The sequence below is a fragment of the Entelurus aequoreus genome, linkage group LG01 (genome assembly GCF_033978785.1).
Source record: "Entelurus aequoreus isolate RoL-2023_Sb linkage group LG01, RoL_Eaeq_v1.1, whole genome shotgun sequence".
Classification (NCBI taxonomy): domain Eukaryota; kingdom Metazoa; phylum Chordata; class Actinopteri; order Syngnathiformes; family Syngnathidae; genus Entelurus; species Entelurus aequoreus.
Window position 1 is genome coordinate 69,635,999 of NC_084731.1, and position 19,950 is coordinate 69,655,948.

At 37.3% G+C, this 19,950-nt stretch overlaps 1 protein-coding gene across 1 annotated transcript in view; it reads left to right on the forward strand.

Moving 5' to 3' along the window:
• Nucleotides 1–19,950, forward strand: part of LOC133656329 (serine/threonine-protein kinase mTOR-like) — a 274,420-nt gene that overhangs the window by 98,985 nt on the left and 155,485 nt on the right. The window contains exon 11 of the mRNA XM_062057364.1: nt 19,364–19,439. Coding sequence (XP_061913348.1) covers nt 19,364–19,439 — 76 coding nt within the window. The remainder of the gene's footprint in view (nt 1–19,363; nt 19,440–19,950) is intronic.

Sequence of the window (19,950 nt, forward strand, 5' to 3'; positions counted from 1 at the left end):
ACACATTTTTTAAGCTTCTCAGGTGGAATTCTTTCCCATTCTTGCTTGATGTACAGCTTAAGTTGTTCAACAGTCCGGGGGTCTCCGTTGTGGTATTTTAGGCTTCATAATGCGCCACACATTTTCAATGGGAGACAGGTCTGGACTACAGGCAGGCCAGTCTAGTACCCGCACTCTTTTACTATGAAGCCACGTTGATGTAACACGTGGCTTGGCATTGTCTTGCTGAAAAAAGCAGGGCCGTCCATGGTAACGTTGCTCCAAAACCTGTATGTACCTTTCAGCATTAATGGGGCCTTCACAGATGTGTAAGTTACCCATGTCTTGGGCACTAATACACCCCCATACCATCACAGATGCTGGTTTTTCAACTTTGCGCCTATAACAATCCGGATGGTTCTTTTCCTCTTTGGTCCGGAGGACACGACGTCCACAGTTTCCAAAAACAATTTGAAATGTGGACTCGTCAGACCACAGAACACTTTTCCACTTTGTATCAGTCCATCTTAGATGAGCTCAGGCCCAGCAAAGCCGACGGCGTTTCTGGGTGTTGTTGATAAACGGTTTTCGCCTTGCATAGGACAGTTTTAACTTGCACTTACAGATGTAGCGACCAACTGTAGTTACTGACAGTGGGTTTCTGAAGTGTTCCTGAGCCCATGTGGTGATATCCTTTACACACTGATGTCACTTGTTGGTGCAGTACAGCCTGAGGGATCGAAGGTCACGGGCTTAGCTGCTTACGTGCAGTGATTTCTCCAGATTCTATGAACTTTTGATGATATAACGGAGCGTAGATGGTGAAATCCCTAAATTCCTTGCAATAGCTGGTTGAGAAAGGTTTTTCTTAAACTGTTCAACAATTTGCTCACACATTTGTTGACAAAGTGGTGACCCTCGCCCCATGCTTGTTTGTGAATGACTGAGCATTTCATGGAATCTACTTTTATACCCAATCATGGCACCCACCTGTTCCCAATTTGCCTGTTCACCTGTGGGATGTTCCAAATAAGTGTTTGATGAGCATTCCTCAACTTTATCAGTATTTATTGCCACCTTTCCCAACTTCTTTGTCACGTGTTGCTGGCATCAAATTCTAAAGTTAATGATTATTTGCAAAAAGAAAACGTTTATCAGTTTGAACATCAAATATGTTGTCTTTGTAGCATATTCAACTGAATATGGGTTGAAAATGATTTGCAAATCATTGTATTCCGTTTATATTTACATCTAACACAATTTCCCAACTCATATGGAAACGGGGTTTGTAGTTATTTGAATGACTCTTACCATAATATGTTACTTTAACATACCAGGCACGTTCTCAGTTGGTTATTTATGCGTCATATAACGTACACTTATTCAGCCTGTAGTTCACTATTCTTCATTTATTTTAAATTGCCTTTCAAATGTCTATTCTTGGTGTTGGATTTTATCAAATAAATTTCCCCCAAAAATGCGACTTATACTCGAGTGTGACGTATATACTGTATGTTTTTTTCCTTCTTTATTATGCATTTTCGGCCGGTGCGACGTATACTCCGGAGCGATTTATAATCCGAAAAATACGGTAGATATGGCCATTTGTATCCACAATACCATTTGACCCAACAGGTATTTAGAAAAATAAACTTGAGACGTTGCACGGGCCGGATTCGGGACTTTTAATGATGATTAATTCAGCTTCCCTGTTTTATTTTAGTGGAACAGCACTGGCAGACCTTGTTGTTCCACCAACATTCCATGTTTGGATGTAATATTAGAGTACGGGACGTTAGCTTGATCAATGTTTGATAAATATCTCGCCTTCTCTGTTTAAAAGGCAAAGGTGTTGCTGTGGGACCTTCTGTTACGTTACAGCGCTGATGGCAATCAATCATCCCTTCCATCCATTTTCTACTGCTTGTCCCTTTCGGGGTCGCCGGGGGGTGCAATCAAATGTTATTCATGAAGCACTTTGCATACATAAAAGAAATGCAACACAGCGTGTTTTACTGACTTAAAAACAATGCCCAGTCTCACACACCCAAATGAATGTGTGGCTGAGTGCAGAGGAGCCATTTGCTTACATGTCCCTTGGCAAGTTTCACTGCAATAAGGCGCTTTTGGTAGCCATCTACAAGCTTCTGCTTGAATTTTTGACCACTCCTCTTGACAAAGTTGGTGCAGTTCAGCTAAATTTGTTGGTTTTCTGACATGGACTTGTTTCTTCAGCATTGTCCACACGTTTAAGTCAGGACTTTGGGAAGGCCATTCTAAAACCTTCATTCTAGCCTGATTTAGCCATTCCTTTACAACTTTTGACGTGTGTTTGGGGTCATTGTCCTGTTGTCCAAGACCCAACCTCCAAGCTGATGATTTTAGGTTGTCCTGAAGAGTTAGAAGGTGATCCTCCTTTTTTATTGTTCCATTTACTCTCTGTAAAGCACCAGTTCCATTGGCAACAAAACAGGCCCAGAGCATAATACTACCAGTAGTCACGGTGTTCCTGGGATTAAAGGCCTCACCTTTTCTTCTCCAAACATATTGCTGGGTATTGTGGCCAAACAGCTCCATTTTTGTTTCATCCGACCACAGAACTTTCCTCCAGAAGGTCTTATCTTTGTCCATGTGATCAGCAGCAAACGTTAGACGAGCCTTAAGGTGTTGCTCCTGGAGCAAGAGCTTCCTTCTTGCATGGTAGCCTCTCAGTCCATGGCGATGCAAAACACGCTTTACTGTGGACACTGACACCTGTGTTCCAGCAGCTTCCAATTCATTGCAGACCTGCTTTTTGGTGGTTCTCGGTTGACTCTTGATCATCCTGACCAATTTCCTCAGAGCAGCAGGTGATAGCTTGCGTTTTCTTCCTGATCGTGGCAGTGACAAAACTGTGCCATGCACTTTATACTTACGGACAATTGTCTGCACAGTTGCTCTTGAGACCTTAAAGGCCTACTGAAACCCACTACTACCGACCACGCAGTCTGATAGTTTATATATCAATGATGTAATCTTAACATTGCAACACATGCCAATACGGCCGGGTTAACTTATAAAGTGCAATTTTAAATTTCCCGGGAAACTTCCGGCTGAAAACGTCTAGGTATGATGACGTTTGCGCGTGACGTCAATGGTTGAAGCGGAAGTATTGGTACACCATTGTATCCCAATACAAACAGTTCTGTTTTAATCACAAAATTCCACAGTATTCTCGACATCTGTGTTGGTGAATCTTTTGCAATTTGTTTAATGAACAATGGAGACTGCAAAGAAGAAAGCTGTAGGTGGGATCGGTGTATTAGCGGCTGGCTGCAGCAACACAAACAGGAGGACTTTGAGTTGGATAGCAGACGCGCTATCCGACGCTAGCCGCCGACCGCATCGATGATCAAGTGAAGTCCTTCGTCGCGCCGTCGATCGCTGGAACGCAGGTGAGCACGGGTGTTGATGAGCAGATGAGAGCTAGCATAGGTGGAGAGTTAATGTTTTTAGCATAGCTCTGTTGAGGTCCCGTAGCTAAGTTAGCTTCAATGGCGTCGTTAGCAACAGCATTGCTAGGCTTCGCCAGACGGTACAGCATTAACCGTGTGGTTACAGGTCCAGAGTTTGGTAGTATTGTTGATCTTCTGTCTATCCTTCCAGTCAGGGGCTTATTTCGTCTGTTTCTATATGCAGTTAAGCACGATGCTATCATGTTAGCTCCGTAGCTAAAGTGCTTCGCCGATGTATTGTCGTGGAGATAAGTCACTGTGAATGTCCATTTCGCGTTCTTGACTCTCATTTTCAAGAGGATATAGTATCCGAGGTGGTTTAAAATACAAATCCGTGATCTACAATAGAAAAAGGAGAAAGTGTGGAATCCAATGAGCCAGCTTGTACCTAAGTTACGGTCAGAGCGAAAAAAGATACGTTCTGCACTGCACGCTAGTCCTTCACTTTTACGTTCCTCATCCACAAATCTTTCATCCTCGCTCAAATTAATGGGGTAATCGTCGCTTTCTCGGTCCGAATCGCTCTCGCTGCTGGTGTAAACAATGGGTAAATGTGAGGAGCCCTTCAACCTGCGACGTCACCCTACTTCCGGTACAGGCAAGGCTTTTTTTATCAGCGACCAAAAGTTGCGAACTTTATCGTCGATGTTCTCTACTAAATCCTTTCAGCAAAAATATGGCAATATCGCGAAATGATCAAGTATGACACAGAATGGATCTGCTATGCCCATTTTTAAATAAGAAAATTTCATTTCAGTAGGCCTTTAAGCTGCTTTGAAATGAGTCCAAGTGACTTTCCTGACTTGTTCAAGTCAATTATTAATTTTTCAGATCTGTGCTGAGTTCCTTTGACTTTCTCATTGTCACGTTTGTAACCGAGTCTAATGACTGCATCACATGAGCCCTATTTAAATGGGGTCAGAGAAGTCAACAAGTGTGGTCAATCATAATCACTCACATGAAGTTAAGAGGCCCAGCAGATTAGGATACTTTTTTAAGTACTGTATACCCATAATAAATTCATAAAAGAACCAAACTTCATGAATGTTTTTTGCGACCAACAAGTATGTGCTCCAATCACTCTATCACAAAAAAATAACAGTTGTATAAATGATTGGAAACTCAAGACAGCCATGACATTATGTTCTTTACAAGTGTATGCAAACTTTTGACCACGACTGTATACGTAAAACTGTACAGGATAAAGTGCAGCGTTGTCTAAGTCCCTTCTGTCCTTGATACAGACTTGCAAGAATAGCACGACCTGAAAAAGTGTCTTTGTACGTTTGATGGATGTCTATGAATGTATTTGAAGTGAAATGTTATGTTTTACTTGAGGGTTTAGCATTGGACACTGAATCTCCAGGATCAAGTCAATTTCCTTTCATAATCACATTAGTTTCAGCAACCCTGCTCTCGGCTTGCTCTGCGTACATCCGAGGTCGTCAGACCGGGGAATTGGCCGTCTTTCCTAAATTTTTAGCGGTAAAGTATTATTAACCGTGTGAGTCCGTGTTTTGGTTTTCCAGTAAAGCCTGGATGTTACCTAGCAGATGGAAAGAAGGAGCATGTCGTCACAATCCTTGCAGCGATTGTTGGAAGCCAAAGATCCTTTTTGGTGATTCTTTAGGTTTAGACTTTACACCAGTGTTGTCCCCATTCTAGTATATAAATGTATTTCGATACTTTTCAAAATAAAGGGGACCACAATAAATGCTTTATTTGAACAGAAATGTTATGATACATTAAACATATGTTTCTTATTGCAATCAAAGAACAATTTATGCATAAAATAAGAGTGAACATACAAGACAACTTGTCTTTTAATAGTAAGTAAACAAACAAAGACTCCTAATTAGTCTGCTGACATATGCAGTAACTTATTGTGTCTACCTATTATTTTGTCTGCATTATTGTGTAGATATCAGCCTTCCCGGTAAGGTCTATTCAGGTGTACTGGAGAGGAGGCTACGCCGGATAGTCGAACCTCGGATTCAGGAGGAACAGTGTGGTTTTCGTCCTGGTCGTGGAACTGTGGACCAGCTCTATACTTGGCAGGGTCCTTGAGAGTGCATGGGAGTTTGCCCAACCAGTCTACATGTGTTTTGTGGACTTGGAGAAGGCATTCGACCGTGTTCCTCGGGAGGTCCTGTGGGGAGTGCTCAGAGAGTATGGGGTATTGGACTGTCTGATTGTGGCGGTCCACTCCCTGTATGATCAGTGTCAGAGCTTGGTCCGCATTGCCGGCAGTAAGTCGCACACGTTTCCAGTGAGGTTTGGACTCCGCCAAGGCTGCCCCTTGTGACCGATTCTGTTCATAACTTTTATTGACAGAATTTCTAGGCGCAGTCAAGGCGTTGAGGGGATCCGGTTTGGTGGCTGCAGGATTAGGTCTCTGCTTTTTGCAGATGATGGGGTCCTGATGGCTTCATCTGGCCAAGATCTTCAGCTCTCACTGGATCGGTTCGCAGCCGAGTGTGAAGCGACTGGGATGAGAATCAGCATCTCCAAGTTCGAGTCCATGGTTCTCGCCCGGAAAAGGGTGGAGTGCCATCTCCGGGTTGCGGAGGAGACCCTGCCCCAAGTGGAGGAGTTCAAGTACCTCGTAGTCTTGTTCACGAGTGAGGGAAAAGTGGAATGTGAGATCGACAGGCGGCTCGGTAATGCGGACGCTGTATCGAACCGTTGTGGTGAAGAAGGAGCTGAGCCGGAAGGCAAAGCTCTCAATTTACCGGTCGATCTACGTTCCCATCCTCACCTATGCTCATGAGCTTTGGGTTATGACCAAAAGGACAAGATCACGGGTACAAGCGGCCGAAATTAGTTTCCTCCGCCGGGTGGGGGGGCTCTCCCTTAGAGATATGGTGAGAAGCTCTGTCATCCGGGAGGAGCTCAAAGTAAAGCCGCTGCTCCTCCACATCGAGAAGAGCCAGATGAGGTGGTTCGGGCATCTGGTCAGGATGCCACCCGAACGCCTCCCGAGGGAGGTGTTTAGGGCAAGTCCGACCGGTAGGAGGCCACGGGGAAGACCCAGGACACGTTGGGAAGACTATGTCTTCTGGCTGGCCTGGAAACGCCTCGGGATCCCCCGGGAGGAGCTGGACGAAGTGGCTGAGGAGAGGAAAGTCTGGGCTTCCCTGCTTAGGCTGCTGCCCCCGCGACCCGACCTCGGATAAGCGGAAGAAGATGGATGGATGGATTGTGTGGATGCTCCAAAACATTCACACGTTTTCTACACCAACATTAATCTATTTACCGTATTTCCTTGAATAGCCGCAGGGGCGTTAATTAATTTAAAACCTCCTGTCACTCCTGCGTTTACCGGAAACCGGCGGGATGGCCGTGCATGCGGTAATTATTTTAAAACATCTTCTCACTCCGGCGTTTACCAAAAGGAATCCATAAAATGTAGGCGTGCGCTTTGAGTGTGATGTAAGCATACCATCATGAAAAGCACATTTAATTAAAAAAAACGTTATTATGGTCTTACCTGTACTTATAAATGGAGTCCATTTGCAGCTCCTGCTGACCAAAAGCATCGATAACTTTTTTATATAAGTCTTCATTATTTTCTGTTTTCCGTTTTAAAAGTCTCTGTCTCGATGGAGATATTCCTTTAATTATTACCTCCTGCTTCGATTGAAAGTCCAGTTTAGAAAACTGTTTTATTTTAGATACCGGTATGTAATCCTCCATGTTAGAAGGAAGAAAAAAAAATCTCTTGCTGCGTGTGTTCACTTCTTCTGCAGTACCGGAAGTCGCTAGAAGGATCACTAGCGCGGCAGCGCCCTCTACCACCAGGAGGCGGGAGTCATTTAATGACTTATACAGTATTTCACACACGCAGCTACGGTATATTAATAAAACATAGATGCTTACTGTTCTCTTTAGCATACTGTACCGGTATTCAATAGCTTGGACCTTAAATCCTACTGAATAGCTCTTTATCTTTTTTCCTTTGTGCGATTGTAAACTACTGAAAGCAGCTTCCTCCATTTTGAAAATGAGGACAGATGCGTCACTCGTGACGTAACGAATTTGACCCGGTGGAAGTTCTAGCCATATGCTAAATATTTTGCGAAACGAGTTTGACTCGGTGAAAATTATAGACATGCGATAATAAAATTAATATTTTGCGAAACGAATTTTATCCGGCTTCAATAATAAACCGGCGATAAGGCCAAGCATGCGTTAATTATTTTGAGAAACGAGTTTGACCCGGCAGTAATTCTAGACGTGCGAATACTATATTCCCTGCGCCAATTCAAGGAAATACGGTATTCTTCTTCTTCTAATCCAGATTTTGGAATGCTCTACCTTCCACATTTTTCACCCGATTCAAACCGTTCCAACTTCAAACTGTTCCGCCTATTTGGGAATTGTGGGCTTTCCCTCGACTAATTTCAAAAGTTCCCAGAATTCCAGGTTTTCCGGGAAATTTTTCCCATTCAAAATGAATCGGCCATTTTTCAAACTTCCACCATTTCCATATTTTTCAACCGATTCAAACCATTCCACCTTCAACACATTCCACTTTTTTCTGGCGACTACTTCTTCCACATTTTTCAACCCACTTCAATCGTTCCACCGTCCAAACCTTCCTCTTAATCACGACAAAAAACAAAGTTGTTTTTTGAACAGGAAAAATTCCCGGTTTTCCCGAAATTCCTGGAATTCCTTGTACCATTTCTCAATTAAAAAAATTACTACTTCAACATTTCTCGCCCGATTTTAAAAATTCCAACACCAACCATTTCAACTCAATCTGAACATTCAAGTCTTCTAACATTTTTCAAAAAATTCCCACTTTTCCCGAAATTCCTACATTTCCATGAAGTTATCCATTGAAATGAATGGGACCTTTTTCAAAGTTCCACAATTCCCACATTTTGTATTCAATTCAAACCCTTCCAACTTCAAAATATTCAGCCTGTTCAAAATTGTGTGCTCTCCTTCAACAATTTTAAAGAATTCTCGGATTTCCAAGAATTCCCAGTTTTCAGGGACATTTTCCCCATTCAAAATGAATTGTCCAGTTTTTAAACTTCCACAATTCCCACATTTTTCAACCGATTCAAACCATTCCAACATCAACACTCATCCAACTAACACTTTCCCAAGTTCCAAACCAAATTCCGTTTTTCCTGGAATTTCAAACTCTTCAACATTCAAACTATTCTTACACTCATACTACATTCTGTCAGCATTTGAGTTCAACTTCAGCATTGGAGCATTCACACGCTATTCCTTCAGGAATTGCATCACCTCGTTCATATAGTTCATTTCCTGTTAATATCTGCTTACTTCCTGTTTTAACATGTTCTATCTACACCTCTGTTAAAATGTAATAATCACTTATTCTTAGTTAGTATTCTATAGTTTTAGGCGATACTACACATTTTGGTATCGATCTGATACCAAGTAGTTACAGGATCATACATTGGTCATATTCAAGTTCTCTTGTGTTCAGGGACCGTGAAAATAACAAAATATTTTGTGATAATAAATAATATTGATGAAATCGTTGTAGTATTGGGTATATACGGCTTTAGTAGTTGATATTTGTATAGATCTACCCATTTGTTTACATTGAGGAGCGCTAGCTTGTTAGCGATTAGCTATTGCATCCTCCTACGGTGTGTAGTGAAGTATGTTTAGCCGTTCCTCGTCCTCCAGTGATAATAATACATGTAAGAAACATACTTTATTTGTCACCATGGAGGCCGGGATTAGTGATTGAGAAGTAGCTAAAGCACTGCGGACCGACGTTAGCCGCTAGCTAACTAGCGAGGACTTGCACTGCATTGAGTTTGAGTTGAGTTTGAGTTTATTTCGAACATGCAAGCATACAACATGATACATCACAATTTCCAGTTTCTCTTTTCAACATGTTCGAAAAGGAGTAGGAAGAAGCATATCTTATTTAATCCTACCCCTTTTCTTCTACTTAACAGTTGCTACAACTTTTGTTCACTTCCTGTTCTCAATTTATTCACAATATTCTCCTTAAGTAATCACAATAAAAATAAATAAAGAATACTCGGTAAAGTAAGTTACATTTCATATGGTGAGATGAGTAAGATTATTTTGAAAATGAATGGATAGATGAAATAAATTCAGAATGTTTATCATAGTTCTTCTTCTTTGTACTTTGTAAACACTTTAAGTTTGAAGAGTTTCTTGAAGTGGATCACATCAGTACATTGTTTGATTGCTTTGCTTAATCCATTCCATAATTTAATTCCACATACTGATATACTGAAGGTCTTAAGTGTTGTACGTGCATACAAATGTTTTAAATTACATTTTTCTCTAAGATTATATTTATCGTCTTTTTTTGAGAAGAATTGTTGTATATTCTTGGGTAGCAGATTATAGTTTGCTTTGTGTATAATTTTAGCTGTTTGCAAATTCACTATGTTGTGGAATTTCAGTTCTTTTGATTCAATAAATAAAGGGTTTGTATGTTCTCTATATCCAACATTATGTATTATTCTAACTGATCTTTTTTGTAACACCGTTAATGAATAAAGTGTACTTTTGTAGTTATTACCCCATATTTCTACACACTTTAACAATAACTCAGATGTGGTAACACTAGCGAGCAGTAGAGAATATGAAGTGATTTTTGGTCTAGAACACGTTTTGCTGTATTCATTATTGACGTGTTTCTTGCTACTTTATGTTGTATATCTTTTACATGAGATTTCCAGTTCAATTTATCATCAATCATTATACCTAGAAATTTAGTTTCATTTACTCTTTCAATTTCTATTCCGTCTATTTGTATTTCTGTTTGACTATCTCTTCTACTGTTACCAAATAGCATTATTTTAGTTTTACTGAGATTCAAAGATAGTCTGTTTTTGTCAAACCATCTTTTTAAAAGAACTACGTCACCTCTATCGGTAGTTCTGAAGGCAAAATACGTTCAATCGACCTCTTCTGTGCTCTGTTTGTGTGTTGACTCACACGCGCCTCGGCTCATATTCCTGGCGATGTCACTACTGCGCGCCATGAAAAATGAAAGTACCGGTATTTTTCAAAGACAGTATAGTAGCTTTTGTAAGTGGTTAGTACCGCGGTACTTGGTTAGTGCCGTTAAAAACGGTTTTACCCCTGAACATTTAAGACCAAAAGTGTGGCTAAAGTTTTTGTAATCCATGTCTTTGCCATTCAAGCTTGAAAGCAAACCTGTTTGTGCAGTACTAGGAAAGCCACTGCGGGTTCATACATGCTGCTATATGCTATAAAATGATCTTTTTTTTTTTTTTAACATTTAATGGTCTCTCCTGTTACTTTGGCTTGTTGACATTATAAAGTCAACTGACCGAACAAACCCTTTCACCGAGCAGTATCGGTTTCTTCTTCTTCCCTCTTAGTGAAGGACTCGCATTGCTAACATCCAGCAAGAATTTCACCTGGAAAGTAATTAGATTTCGGGACATGTTCCAAATAAGGTTGATAGATGATTCGTCATTCAAGAGTTGGACTTCAGCTCAGCAGGTTTGAGTTAGGATGTGATGATTCTTGACGGTAGTTTTAAGAGCTGCTGTGCTGAGAACATGATGTGTGAACCTTGTCATCTGGCTGTGTTTACTTTGGCCTTCCTGGGGGGGGGGGGGGGGGGGAGCTGGCAGCCAGATGGCTCTAGCTACAGGAGAGACAACTTGTATTCACCATTGTCTCCTCTGATGAAAACTGTAACTTTGGCCCTTAAAGGGGAACTGCACTTTTTTGGAATTTCATACAAGACAACATTTTTATTTTTTTGCATTCCAACATATAAAAATCATCTCATTCTCGGTGGCTAGCAATGTAGCTAATGTTAGCAATCAATTCTACCTCTAAATCATTTTAAAAATGCATTCAAAAACCGTCAACAATACTTCATTTACGTTCTGTGTACAGCTCTGGTAATGGGTACATTCCACCTGCACAAATGTACTTCAAAATGTAACAATCAAAATAAATATGACTTTTTTGTTTGTTTACTAGGGCATGTATATATAATATGCATTCGTTTGACCATTTAAAATCAATGATAATAAAAAGGAGATGCTTGGAAATAGCATTAAAATGCCCCAAAAACTTGGAATAACGCGATTCATAGCGTTACTTTTTGGTGTGACCATCATGAGCGTTCTGTTCAGGTATATTTCTTTTATATTTTGATAAATCATCATATTTATGTATTACTAAATTTAAATAGGTATTGATTAGAGATGTCCGATAATATCGGCCTGCCGATATTATCGGCCAATAAATGCTTTAAAATGTAATATCGGAAACTATCTGTATCTGCTTTTTTATTATCGGTATCGGTTTTTTTTTTTTGTTTTATTGTTTTTTTTGTTTTTTTTTAATTAAATCAACATAAAAAAACACAAGATACACTTACAATTAGTGCACCAACCCAAAAATTCTCCCTCCTCCATTTACACTCATTCACACAAAAGGGTTGTTTCTTTCTGTTATTAATATTCTGGTTCCTACATTATATATCAATATATATCAATACAGTCTGCAAGGGATACAGTCCGTAAGCACACATGATTGTGTGTGCTGCTGGTCCACTAATAGTACTAACCTTTAACAGTTAATTTTACAAATTTTCATGAATTACTAGTTTTTATATAACTGTTTTTATATTGTTTTACTTTCTTTTTTATTCAAGAAAATGTTTTTAATTTATTTATCTTATTTTATTTTTATTTTTTATTTTTTAAAAAGGACCTTATCTTCACCATACCTGGTTGTCCAAATTAGGCATAATAATGTGTTAATTCCACGAGTGTATGTATCGGTATCGGTTGATATCGGTATCGGTAAATAAGAGTTGGACAATATGGGAATATTGGATATCGGCAAAAAAGCCATTATCGGACAACCCTTAATCAATCTTTAAGCTGTGTGTATTTGATTTCAGTTTGCTTTTGACGTCTTATTTAGAATTGTAGTTGAAACTTTTACAACCTTGTGTTGCGCTCATGATGGCGTAACCAAACTACCGGTAGATTTCATTTAATGATCTTATTTAGAATATGTATTCCCTTTTTTACCTTTAGTATATTTAAATATTAATTTATAAACATTGAATAAAATGCAATTGCCTTCATCTTATAGGGTAATGTTTAGTTACACCAAGTCATGAGCGTAACACTAAGCTTAATCTTTTTGACTTGTAATATCTCTAATTCTGGTGGTGTTTTATGCTTTTTTCTTTCTGGAACATGTACTATACATATAATACAATAAAGTCCCATATAAAATTATGTTTCTAGCAATACTTTAATTTTGCCTTTTAAAGTAACACTCCAATGTCCATTAGTGGAGCTGTACACTTCTGTAACCTGTATAATAACCAAACTGTAGCAACATTGTTATCATAAGAGTGAACACTGAGGAAATCTTTGTACTAGCGTACTAACACATCGCCATGCTACATTATTAGCCATAAAAGCTAACTACGGAAAGAGATAAGTTAGCTTCACGACACGAAACACGTTTGAGTTTGTGATACACAACACTGTGATAGGACCTCAATCTGTACTGATTGAAAAACATGAACAATCATATTACAGTATCTGTAAAGTATTATTACATGTTTTGTTTGTACACAGCCTGCCAGACAGCATATGTACTGTAGTTGTAATAACACACATGACGTGCGGCGTGTATCATGATCAATATAAAGTGTGACTCACTCCATGGACAGTTGTCTGTTTGGTCCAGCTGGCCAAGGACAATTGTTTCTGTTTATTTGGGTAACCACTCCATTTATTTGGAAATAGCTTGGCTTCAAATTCCAAATTTTGCAGCATCGAGTCACTTGTTCCATCTGCTCCATCTCACTCTTCCTTCGTGCTCGCTTCTAGAAGCAGCAGTTCATCCTCTGTAGATTCAGCTTCAAAAAGATAAGGTTGTGAATCCTCATTTGTTCTCTTTTTCTGGCCATTTTGAGCGTTTAATTGACCCCACAAATGTGATGCTCCAGAAACTCAATCTGCTCAAAGGAAGGTCAGTTTTGTAGCTTCTGTAACGAGCTAAACTGTTTTCAGATGTGTGAACATGATTGCACAAGGGTTTTCTAATCATCAATTAGCCTTCTGAGCCAATGAGCAAACACATTGTACCATTAGAACACTGGAGTGATAGTTGCTGGAAATGGGCCTCTATACACCTATGTAAATATTGCACCAAAAACCAGACATTTGCAGCTAGAATAGTCATTTACCACATTAGCAATGTATAGAGTGTATTTCTTTAAAGTTAAGACTAGTTTAAAGTTATCTTCATTGAAAAGTACAGTGCTTTTCCTTCAAAAATAAGAACATTTCAATGTGACCCCAAACTTTTGAACGGTAGTGTGTATATATATATATATATATATATATATATATATATATATATATATATATATATATATATATATATATATATATATATATATATATATATATGTATATATATATATATATATATATATATATATATATATATATATATATATATATATATATACACACATATATATATATATACACACATATATATATATATATATACTTACAGTGTGTATATTGTACATATTACATGTTGTTATGAAGGTGTCTGTTACTACATTATATATATACTTGCAGTGTGTATATTGTACATATTACATATTGTTATGAAGGTGTCTGTTACTACATTATGTATATATATATATATATATATATATGTATATATATATATATATATATATATATATATATATATATATATGTATATATATGTATATATATGTATATATATATATATATATATATATATATATATATATATATATATATATATATATATATATATATATATATATATATATATATACCTGCAGTGTGTATATTGTACATATTACATATTGTTATGAAGGTCTCTGTTACTACATTATATATATACTTGCAGTGTGTATATTGTACATATTACATATTGTTATGAAGGTGTCTGTTACTACATTATATATATATATATATATATATACATATATATATATATATATATATATATATATATATATATATATATATATATATATATATATACTTGCAGTGTGTATATTGTACATATTACATATTGTTAAGGTGTCTGTTACTACATTATATATATACTTGCAGTGTGTATATTGTACATATTACATCTGTTACTACATTATATATATATATATACTTGCAGTGTGTATATAAAACGTGGATGGAGGGTTTTGAAGTTGTTTTAGAGACTTTGAAGACTACAACATCTTGCAAGTGTTTTTATCATCTCTAAAATAAAAAAGAGAGACGTGTGTTCTTGTCTCTCATAATGATTGTGAACGGTAGGAGAAATTCTAAAAAAAAAAGTGCAGTTCCCCTTTAAAGCCTGAACCACTAATTCATTGACAGAACATTCCAATTATTTGAAACAGGAGCTTTTATTGGTCCTTCTAAACCGGTCTTTATTTAATTTTTTTTTTACAAAAATCCAATTTCCAAATATGATTTTCAATTTGTATCATATTTGACACAGCTGCTCCCAAAATTTTATTTTTTATAACAAAGCAAAACATGATGCAATACGCATAAATATATATCATGCTATTTACTAACATAGAAACATTTGTCGTCATCTTCCCCCAGCTGCTCCACATCACTTGAATTCACCTCAATGTTGTAATTATTTACCGTACAAAAAACATACAAAATGTCAACATCGTTATGTATTTTTTTCATGTGATTTTTTTTTTCTCTCATAAAAATCAGAAAGCTATGATTTTATTATAACAACTCACACTGAATAATCACCACAAATTAATACAGCAAATGTTATATATATATATTTTACCTCTAAATATACCATATTTTGTAATATGAACATTATATTAGTATTTTTTACAACATGTAAAGACTATGTTGCTCCATGCTATTAATAATGCATGAAATGCAATAACATGCCAGTTGACTGAGTTACATTTTATACTTGTTGGTTCACTTTTACTCCAAAATATGTTAGGAAATATTTTGTAATTTTACATTGCATCCACTGATTACTGTTCATACTGATGTGTCAGCAAATAATTGTTTTTTTTTAAACATATCCCTTTTAAAATTTGGCAAAGTTTGCCTTAAAAAAATCTGGTGTTTTTGGTTTCTTCTTTGAGGCAATCTTGCAGGACGACTGGACAGCCCTCTGATAAGTCAATTACTGCCCTCGTGTGGATTATACCTTCTAAAAATAGTTTTTAAAAAAACAGAATAAAAGACTAAATAATAAAACACAAAACTGCCATGCACGCTGTTTTTTTTCTTTAAAATTGTCATTGCTCAAAAATAATAATGAATCAAAATCAATGTTATGAATCATTGACATGTTTAAGGCTCCAATCACTTCACATCTATATTCCACTTTGAAATATTTTGGGGGGAAAGTATTGCATATTTGTCATGAAAAAACAAAGATGTCTTTGCAAAAAGGGCTTAAAACAAACAACAACAACAAAAAAAGGAAAAGCTTATAATCGATTGATAGATCTGAAGTTAATCTAGGGATTTGAACAACACCCTTTTGGATCCCCAATCATTGCTCAAAAATAATAATACATTAAAATCTATGTTGTTAGGAAATATTGACATATTTAGGGCAGAAGTTACTTCACACCAAATATTCCACTTTGAATTTTTGGAGGGGAAATTATTGCATATTTAAAAACTGAGTTTTGACTAAAACATAAAAATAGTAGTAAAAATGTTATATCGACATATCTAAAGTTGAGATTTTCAGCATTTAATCATAGTACAAAAAAAAGTCTTATTTTTAATATTTTAATGCCTAAGACACTTCTGGGTCCTCTATCCATCCATTTTCTACCGCTTGTCCCTTTAGGGGTCGCAGGGGATGCTGGAGCCTATCTCAGCTGCATTCGGGCGGAAGGCGGGGTACACCCTGGACAAGTCGCCACCGCATCGCAGACTTCTGGGTCCTGTGGGACAAAAGTTGAAGGGATAAAAACATGATGGTTTTGAAAATGAAAAATATCAAAATAGCGCCCGCATGCTTTAATTTTTTAGTGGAAAAAGTCATATTTTGTTGGGGGATGAAATACTTCACTCCAGTACAAATATGTCTGTTAAAGTCCAGATTGTAGGAAGACCATGGAGCGTCCATGTCAATCATCCAGGTATCAAAGAGTTGAGTGTTGTCCGTGGGCTTCAGGACTCTGTTAAGAGTGTCGTCATGTGCGGGTCCTCTGAAGTAAGGCATGCTGGGAATATTAATTGTAGCTGTCAGTATTCATTCAGGCTTTTTATGGCTTTGTGAATACGACTGTGCGTAAAAGCTACTTTTCTGAGAAGGAGGCCGAGGTAGACTCCTCAGGAACTTTTCAAACGCTTCATTGTACTGACGTATCGGCGGCGGCTCGCTCATGGGCCTTTCAGTGGAGGTGCCTTTCACAGGAGTGTTTCCAGATGTGTGCACATCAGGCTCTTTCCTCAAACAATAAACAATTCATCCTCCAGAAAACAATTCTCTACATTGCCAAAAATCTAACTCCTCAACATTCTTTGTAGCTTTAGCAATGTTTCTTGATGAATGTGGTCTGGTAGATGAAGGAAGTGTTTACTCTTATCACTTCAACAAACATTTTCGTTTGTGTCTTTACGGCTTTGAAGTTATTCTCAAATATGACTAATCATATCGTCCACCTGCTCAAAATCTCCCCAAACGTGTCCCATTTGTGTGTGCTGCACAACATCTTTTGTCTAACTCTTAGCGTTGTTATGTGGTGGGGCTGCTTATAAATAACATGTTCACATAAAAACTATAAAAGTTAATAGACAAAAATTGTTGCAGCACAAACGAATGGGACAAGTTTGGAGAGATGTTCCCAGCAGGCACAAGACATTGAAACAATGTTGATAACTGGTTGAATAGGTCTTGACGTTGAGCAACACAAATACAATGTTGGAACAACATGCTTTTTGTCAACGTTTAAACAATGTTGGGTTCTGAAGTTGATTTGACCATTGAATTTTGGTCATGTCCCAACCAATATTCTACAACACAAATACAAAGTTGTAACAACATGTTTTTTGACAACGTTTAATCAATGTTGGGTTCTGAAGTTGATTTGACCATTGAATTTTGGTCATTTCCCAACCAATATCAGTGTTTCCTATAAACTGCCAAGATACCTGTGGCGTTGGGGGAGTGGCTATGGGCGTGGTCACCATGACATCATCGAGTAATTTGCATAATTTACTACAATGATATGATTTTCTCTAAAAAGGCTCAAAAAATGTATACTTACTAATTAATAATAACAGTTTTGTTTTAAACGTCCATCCATCCATCCATCCATCCATTTTACGATATAATTACGACACTTTATGTACATATTTATATACAGATTTGAACAATAAGTTATTCACTGAAATATATTTATTAATTGTGGTTCTTACAAAAAATATATTTTATAAAAATATAAAAGCTAAAATGTCTCTTAAAGCTCTGCCCCTTTAATTAGTGCATACTAAATAATTTAACTTTAGCCTACTACTACAATCATATTATTTACCAGCAACATAAAGTGAAACAGAGGCAGATGTGTCCTGCCACAGTCAGTAACAAATAAACAGAAAACAGTAGTGGTGGTAGATAGACACAAAGCTTCATCAAACATCTGATCCACTGAACAAAGAGCTCCAAAAATCTTGATCCTACACTTCTCTTTTGTAAAGTAAATCTGAACAGCCGATATGGGCATCTACATCAACTATATGATTTGCCTGAGAAGCTTGACAGGACACAAAAAACATTTTAAAAATTAAAATAAAAATAAAAAATATTAAAAAAAAAAATTTTTATTTTTTTTTGTGGCGGCCTTAATTCTTTCGTGGCGGGCCGCCACAAATAAATGAATGTGTGGGAAACACTGACTATTCTACAACACAAATACAACGTTGAAACATGTTTTTTGACAACGTTTAATCGATGTTGGGTTCTAACGTTGATTTGACCATTGAAATTTGGTCATTTCCCAACCAATATTCTACAACACAAATACAACGTTGAAACAACATGCTTTTTGACGATGTTTAATCAATGTTGGTTTGTGATGTTGATTTGACATTGAAATTTGGTCATTTCCCAACCAAATTAAAATTTGACTAATTGTCCAGCGCTAATTGAATGTTACTAACATAAAAACTATAATAGACAAAACAAATGTCAAATTGCAGTCCAGAATGTTGGTATCCTTAAAGCTATGACTCTTCTTGACTAAAAAGAAGGTTACCGTATTTTTCAGACTATAAGTCGCAGTTTTTTTCATAGTTTGGCCGGGGGTGCGACTTATACTCAGGAGCGACTTATGTGTGAAATTATTAACACATTACCGTAAAATATCAAATATTATTATTTAGCTCATTCACGTAAGAGACTAGATGTATAAGATTTCATCGGATTTAGCGATTAGGAGTGACAGATTGTTTGGTAAACGTATAGCAAGTTCTATATGTTATAGTGATTTGAATGACACCATAAAATGTTACGTTAACATACCAGGCACGTTCTCAGTTGGTTATTTATGCCTCATATAACGTACACTTATTCAGCCTGTTGTTCACTATTCTTTATTTATTTTAAATTGCCTTTCAAATGTCTATTCTTGGTGTTGGGTTTTATCAAATACATTTCCCAAAAAAATGCGACTTATACTCCAGTGCAACGTATATACAGTATGTTTTTTTCCTTCTTTATTATGCATTTTCTGCTGGTGCGACTTATACTCAGAAAAATACGGTAATAAGTTAAGAACAGATGGATTTTGTCTGAAGAAGACGTCCTAATAGCACATCTTTGTCTCCGTCTCACAGTATCAACAACAAACTGCAACAGCCAGAAGCTGCGTCGGGTGTGCTGGAGTACGCCATGAAACATTTTGGTGAACTGGTGAGTTTTGCTTCCTACTACTTCAGCTGCAATCATTCATCAGTACATGTCAATGAATGAACGTGTCAAAAACGCTTCATTTATTCAAGCCATGAAGGATACAGGGTGCAAATGCTTATTGTATATTTCAAAGTGTCAGAAGGACTGGAGCCTAAGATGTTATCTTAAGTTCTGTTGGACTTAGTAATTGTTCCTGTCCACAGTACCTTTAATCAAGTCTATCACGGGTGGTCTTAAGTCTGCATCCACCTCTGCAGCTCACGTGAGCCACGCACCCGCAGAACTCCGTGTTCTAAAAAAGGCAACATGTGGGAAAGCCATTTGCTCGCATGACTTGTCAGCAAAAAAAAAGAGTGCTGTATTATGTTTACTATATATCATCGGTGTCATAACTCGTTTCATCGCAGTTAGGGCCGCTCGTAACTGTGGATAATATATTATTAATATTCATGGATAGAGATTCACCTCATGATATTATGACACAATTTCGGATGCATTTTGATGATTTTTG